The sequence below is a fragment of the Alosa pseudoharengus genome, unplaced genomic scaffold, assembly GCF_046254945.1.
Source record: "Alosa pseudoharengus isolate Yale_2024_CS ecotype anadromous, Long Island Sound unplaced genomic scaffold, YU_APseudo_1.1 YU_APseudo_1.1_scf_19, whole genome shotgun sequence".
NCBI classification, from domain to species: Eukaryota; Metazoa; Chordata; class Actinopteri; order Clupeiformes; family Clupeidae; genus Alosa; species Alosa pseudoharengus.
This window is the reverse complement of record NW_027468657.1, coordinates 1253516-1261015: the sequence shown is the minus strand read 5'-3', so window position 1 is coordinate 1261015 and position 7500 is coordinate 1253516. Positions and strand designations below refer to the sequence as shown.

The 7500-nt window shown below is 45.1% G+C and overlaps 1 protein-coding gene across 1 annotated transcript in view; it reads left to right on the top strand.

Annotated features, from left to right (window-relative positions):
• Positions 1-7500, top strand: part of mrvi1 (murine retrovirus integration site 1 homolog) — a 46345-nt gene that overhangs the window by 5052 nt on the left and 33793 nt on the right. Inside the window, exons 5-7 of the mRNA XM_076293106.1 lie at positions 5205-5378; positions 5710-5787; positions 5874-5917. Of these exons, the coding sequence (XP_076149221.1) occupies positions 5205-5378; positions 5710-5787; positions 5874-5917 (296 nt within the window). The remainder of the gene's footprint in view (positions 1-5204; positions 5379-5709; positions 5788-5873; positions 5918-7500) is intronic.

Genomic DNA, 7500 nt, shown 5'->3' with positions numbered 1-7500 from the left:
GATACAGTAGCTGTTCAACCCCAGGGTACACTTACTAATCAAGTTCACATACGTCATGAAAATCTTTAATCTTTATTGACATGAAATAAATGTAACACAGCCATACAATTAATCAAAACAACGTAACGCAGCTTCGCAGGAAGAAGACCCTGGCCTTGGGGGCAGTACGCACGGGCCGAGCAGTGCGCAAGGGCCAGCTGAGGAGGGAGCAGCGCAACCACCGTGACAATCCAGACCCAGACGTAGCAGCATCGTCAGACCGGGGGACCACCCGTTCCTGCAGCTCCAGCAAACCGGATTTGACATGCTGGAGCGGGAGCTGTCTGGGTTGCAGCGAGGCATCAATGCCCGTCTTGACCGGGTGGCGATGTTGCTGCGGCCTCTCAGGCGCATCCCATCCAGTCTAGAGAGGATTGCTGCAGCCATGGAGCGTGGGTCTCCAAACACACCAGCTGCTCCTGTTGTGCCCCTTCCTCCTCCTGTTGTGCCCCTTCCTCCTCCTGTTGTGCCCCTTCCTCCTCCTGTTTTGCCCCTTCCTCCTCCTGTTTTACCCCTTCCTCCATCTGTTGTGCCCCTTCCTCCTCCTGTTGTGCCCCTTCCTCCTCCTGTGCCCCTTCCTCCATCTGTTGTGCCCCTTCCTCCTTCGGTTGTGCCCCTTCCTCCTCCTGTTTTGCCCCTTCCTCCTCCTGTTGTGCCCCTTCCTCCTCCTGTTGTGCCCCTTCCTCCTCCCCCCACCCGCTCCACCAGGAGTACATCGCGCATTGCCACTCCCGGACCCTCCGGAGTCCAATCCTGTCGTAGTACGCGTCGCGGGCCTATAAGAGGGTCTAGCTCTGTTTACATCTTTTCAACTTTTCATTTTCCGTTTTTATTTTTTTTTAATTCCGTTACGAACAGCTTGCTGTTGATTTTTCCTTTTGAAATAAAGAATTATCAAAGATATACTATAAAAAATAAAGAAGTGTCAACGATTTCTGCAATGTAGTGTAACATTAAACCGAGATTACTTTGCTTACTTCACTATAGACCAGGGTAGGAATTTCACGGCGGCCATGACGGCCATGGCCGTCGTAGCCCCTTGCGTTGGCCGTGACGCCCCTTTGAAAATCAGAGGTTTACAGGCCACGGTGGCCTTGGTGCCCCCTTCTTTAAATATTCTGCTTTGCGTCCTACTAATAGCGATATATATTTAGCCTATGGCCTATGGCCAAATTACGCAGTGGAGAAAGTGACAGCGCAAGAAAGTGCGTCCAAATTAACCCATTCTTCTCAGTTGAACTACTCCCGAAGTAGCCTACTCATCACACATACATCACAAGTATCACATGAAAGAGCTTTTTCTCAGCTTTTAAACGATGTTAGCCGCTAATTGCTGTGGTGAACGGTTGAGAAAAGTAAAAAATATTAAATTTAATCATAAATTCTACTGAAGGTTTTGCGTCCATCTCCCTACCCATTCATCCCCGTGGAATACTTCACGAACCCTTCGTTTAACATATGACAAACCATATATCAGAATAAACAGCAGACCTTACCGAACAGAAAGGTGTAAAGCAGTCCCCTGTACAGTTAGCCGTTCCAGACTAATCCCGTTTTGAATTTGCAGTTAATTTCAACATACATGGATGTCTCCAAATTTGGGATTTAAGTTTTACACTGTGTTTAAATTGTTCCACATTATTTCATAACGGGCCAAATACAAAATAAATATTACAAATGTCGCCTAGATATCGGTAAATCAGAGGACAGCTGACTATAAGAGTTTGTGAAAGTAGCCTTAATGATCACAAAATGCTAAGCATGTATCTAAGCTGAGCTGTGCTTAAATTGTTCAATACATGATTTCATAACAGGCCAAATATAAAATAAATGTTAAATATAGCCTAGATATCTGAAAATATTAGATGATCAGATGATTTACAGTTATGTAATATGTCATGTTTTATGTTTTTGTAATGTTTCATACAGTGATGCAGGTCTACTGCAGTGAATACAACTTTGATCATTTTTATAGCATACTACTGTATAGTTAACTTTGGCCTTGGTGCCCTGACATGTGGCCTTTGTGCCCCCCACCAAATATGCCCAACTGAAGGCCAAGTGGCCTTGCCCCTAAAATGGTGAAATTCCAAGCCTGCTATAGACGATGCAGCTCTTCTGTCAAATAAGCTCTCCTCTCCCGTGCTGCTGCTGGGGTATTTGGGTTCAATGGCATCGGCACATGCAGTTCAACATCACGTCTCCTAAAGTCCTCTAATATTTCCTCAGTTATGTCACCAACACATCCACGATCCATGGAAATGTTGTGTAAAACACAACATGCCACAAAGAATGCTGCGACTTTTTGAGGACTGTACTGTAAAGTGCCTCCTGACTTATCCAAACACCTGAAGCGCATTTTCAGTATGCCGAATGTTCGTTCAATCACACTGCGTGTTTCTGTGTGTTTTCGGTTATATACTGTTTCACGCACTGTTGCTGGCATAATAAATGGTGTCATCAGCCATGTCTTTAACGGATAGCCGTTGTCCCCTAACAGCCACCCATCCAAGGGGGGATTGCCCTCAAAGATGGCAGGAATGGCAGAGTTTGCCAGTATGAATGAATCGTGGCTTGAATCAGGGTAATTTGCAAATACGTGAGTTATCTTACAAGTTGCATCGCAAATCACTTGTATGTTGATGGAATGGGTTCCCTTACGATTGATGTAAATCAGTGCGTTTTCTGTTGGGGCACGGAGTTGCACATGGGTGCAATCTATAGCACCGAGGACACCAGGGAACCCACACTTCTCCCAAAACGCCCGCTTCGTTCTTTCCTGGCTGTCAGGTGTGACGGGGAATTGGATGTATTCCCCAGCATGTCGGACTAGACCTGATGTAACTGCATGTATAGCCGAACTTATGGCAGATTGCGAAATGCCTCCAATGGTAATAAGGGGGTGCTGGAACGACCCAGACGCATAGAAATACAGTGCCGCTGTAACTTTTACTGCAACTGGGAGGGCATAGGGACAGAGTGCATCAGTCCCCAGCTCATCTGCCAGGAGATGGCAGACATTTGTCACAGCCTGACGGGTCAGGCATAGCTTACGCCTATTCCACCTCACTGAGGGAGAGATAGGTATGCCTAGGCCGGTAGATCCTCTCCCTCCCGCGTCTAATTCTTTGTCCTAAGACGTACTCCATCTCACTGAGCAATAGAAAAAAATATGAGCCAGCGCAACTTAACTGGTAACTTAACTGGTAAGTTGAAGAGTAAGGTTTTTACTTAACTTACATGATAGTAAAGATGATTTCGCAGTCTTCAGAATTTTGTTTCTTGGTTCTTGACGGACAACCTACTTTGTCAGGTGTCCTTATATACTTATGTGTCTTGACACAGGTTAGTTTGATCCGTCAATACTACAATTAGACTGAATAATTTGCGATACTGTGTACGCCAGATGTAGGCTATGCATATTATTTTTTCACATTTTCATAGACACCACAATGATTTCCCTCGTGTGGTAGGCCTAATATTTCTCCTTATAATTATGTATGGTTTGCAAAAATGCGAACTGCTTCCGTGTAAATGAGAGAAGCAAAGTGTATGCATGTTGTGCACACGCTACATTATGGCGAAGCCTGCGCTCTTAAAATAGCATCTGAATTTGCGCAACTGACTTTAGACCACCTTTGTCCTGGTCTGTGGCGGAATTGCTTTCTGAAACTGCAAAATAGCAACAGGGAACGTTTGCGCTGGAACACGCCCCCTCTTTTCGCTAAACCATCCCCGTGGGCGCTGTGGAGGGAAAATTCCAATATGCGCTGACAGCAAAATAGGAAAGACAAACGTGCGAGTATACAAAGTCAATTGCGCTAACGTGCACGATAGGGCCCTAAGGCTTATTCTCAAATTCAGATTGCGTTAGGGGACGGGATTATTAGCCAATTTCAATCGGACAATTTGACCGGAGAGATTTAATTTTGTAGGACATTTCATTTTTTTCCGGCCAATGTCCGGTAATTACCGGACAACGGAAACCCTGACACACACACATGTAAACATCACCACACAGAGACCTAGGTGTACAGTATATAGCAGTTGAAAACGTGTGTGTGTGTGTGTGTGTGTGTCTGTGCATCTCATACAGGCTAATACATCAACCCTTGCCTTGCTTGCACCATTTTTTAAACAAGTGTGGTGTGAGATCTGGGTGTTACGCATCCCCTGGACTTGGTGGTCACCCAATAGTAACTCTGGCTTGGCTCCCCCTGTTGGTAGCTATGGCCACAAACTTCGTTCAGAGCGCGCCCCTGCTAATTATCTCTGGGCCAACCCATGTCCTGAGATCTGGCTGTGGGCCTATAAAACATACCTGTGCACAGGTGAAGAGGATGCTTGCGCGCATGCCTGAGCTAGATGGTCCAGCCCACGCCTTTGTTCCTGTTCTCGCCGACTGAGCTGCACGGCCCCTGCTTCTCACGGACGCCATTAACTCGGACTTTGAATTGACAATTATTTATTCTTAGTTACTGTAAATTCTATTTTTGTATTAAAACCCCCCTAGATTCGAGCCCTTCGGCTGTTCTGTCTCATTTATGTTGCGGATTGAGGTTCAGCCCGTAACACTGGGGCTGCTAAAAAACTCTAACTAGCTGTAGCCACACATGCCTCACTACCTCACTGGTCACCCACTTTACTAGTATTGCTGAGTGTATGTGTGTGTGTGTGTGTGTGTGTGCGTGTGTGCGTGTGTGTGTGTGCATGTGTGTGTGTTTGTGTGTGTGTGTGTGTGTGTGTGTGTAAGTGTGAGTGTGTGTGTGTGATGTCTTATCTCTACATGAGGTCATAGGCTTCTATTCTCTTGTGTCTATATTTGGGCAGCACTCAGTGACAGGAGAATATCACTTCCATCGCTGTGCATGTTTGCAAAAATGTAAAAAAGTGTGTGTGTGTAAATTATAATGTTTTGTGAGTCTGTGTGTGTGTGTGTGTGTGTGTGTGCTTGTGTGCATGTGGATGTGTGTATGTGTATGTTAATGTATGTGTGTGTGTCAATGTATATAAGTATTTATATGTATACGTGTGTGTGTGTGTGTGTGTGTGTGTGTGTGTGTTAATGTGTGTGTGTGTGTGTATGTTAATGTGTGTGTGTGTGTCAATGTATATAAGTATTTATATGTATATGTGTATGTGTTAATGTGTGTGTGTGTGTGTAGACTCTGAGGGCCATGTGCTGGACCTGCTGAAGGATGATCTGCCGGAGCCTGCTCTGAGTGCAGAGGAGCGCAGTAGGAACCTGCTGCTGCTGGAGGAGGCCAAGAGGGTGAGCGAGCGCTTTCTCACCCGCAGGGGGCGCCGCAGCACCTGCAGCCTGTCTGACTCTCCTACAGGTACACTCACACACACACACACGTGTATTAACATGCACACACACATACACACACACACTAACACACACACACACACACACACACACACACACACACACACACACACGTATTAACATGCACACACACACACACACACACACACACACATATTAACATACACACACACACACACACACACACACACACACACACACAAACACACACATACACCCACACACACACACACACACACACACACACACACAGAGACGTATTAACATGCACACACACACACACACACACACACACACACACACACACACTGACTGGTTGCTTGTGGTCTGGTTCTCAGCGCTGACTCCTAGCCCCACCCCTGGCTCCTCCCCTGTCCCCTCCAGAAGTAGCTCCACCTCCGTCCCACCTCCACCAGGTAAGGCCACACCCACCAGCATTCTCCTGCATTGACCACCTGTCAATCACCTGTCACTCAGCCATCAATCATGTGTCTGTTTCCAGCTGACAGGTTAGAGCCCAACCTCCCCACTCCACTCCCCACCCAGGTACGTTATTTCACACACACACATACGCACACACACACACACACACATATGAGGGGCCGTCTAGGCCTTAATTCATACTTGGTCTTACACACACTATCATAATCTTGCACATACACCACTATACTCATGCACACTCACTATTATAGTCATTTTACATGTATGTATGAGAGGGTATAGTCGTGTATGTGAGAGAGTATAGTAGTGTATGTGAAGGAGTATAGTAGTGAATGTGAGAGAGTATAGTAGTGTATGTGAGAGAGTAAAGAGTATAGTAATGTATGTGAGAGAGTATAGTAGTGTATGTGAGAGAGTTTAGTAGTATATGTGAGAGAATATAGTAGTGTATGTGAGAGACTATAGTAGTGTATGTGAGAGACTATAGTAGTGTATGTGAGAGACTATAGTAGTGTATGTGAGAGACTATAGTAGTGTATGTGAGAGAGTATAGTAGTGTATGTGAGAGAGAGTTTAGTAGTGTATGCGAGAGAGTATACTAGTGTATGCAAGAGAGTATAGTAGTGTATGCGAGAGAGTTTAGTAGTGTATGTGAGAGAGTATAATAGTGTATGCGAGAGAGTTTAGTAGTGTATGCGAGAAGGTATAGTAGTGAATGCAAGAGAGTATAGTAGTGAATGTGAGAGAGTATAGTGGTGTATGCGAGAGAGTATAGTAGTATATGTGAGAGAGTATAGTGGTGTATGTGAGAGAGTATAGTGGTGTGTGTGAGAGAGTTTGCATGAAACGGAAGGGAGTTTGCATGAAACGGAAGGAGTTTGATTTCTCAGTTCCTGATTGGTTTGTCAATGTCACTTCTCTCTAGCTAGCCAATTAAAATCAAGGAAGGGGCGGGACATACACTGTCAACAATGTTCGTGGTTCGTGTAGACCTAGTGGTCGAGGAAAAAATCAGCCAACTCCTATGTGACTAAATATTAAACTACTACTGCAAACCGAATGCAAATTAGGCTACAAAGACATGAGGGGTGCCTATTCTATTGTAATAGCCTAGGCTACCAGATTTCTTTTGTCTGACGAAGTCATATTTTAGTGAACTGAGATCTGAAAGATTGCTGCCATTGCAGTTAGCTAGTTAGCTAGCATTCCAGCAACATTCCAAAAAGGACATGCATTACAGTTTGGCTGGCAGACGTTTTTGGTAACCTTGTCTGCTGTTGCCAGTGACTCGTGAGCCTGTGTCCACATCGCTATTTTTGCACTGACAGCCAAAGATTCTAGAACAGAGCTCCGGACAGCGCTCCTTTCCATCTAGTAAAGCTCCCTTCAGAGTGCTGCGGGTCAAGTGTTTATTGTTGCTAGGTTACCAAACTATCTACCAGCAGCATGTCGTTGCTGCCTGTCTTAATGCTAACTAACTAGCTAACTGAAATGGCATCTTTCAGGACTCAGTTCACTAAAATATGACTTCGCCAGACAAAAGGAGCTGGCATTACAATAGAATATGTCACCCCTTGTGTCTTTGTAATTTGCATTCGGTTTGCAGTAGTAGTTTAATATTTAGTCACATAGGACTTGGCTGAATTTTTCCTCCACCTCTAACGTTATACGAACTGTGTTGACAGTGT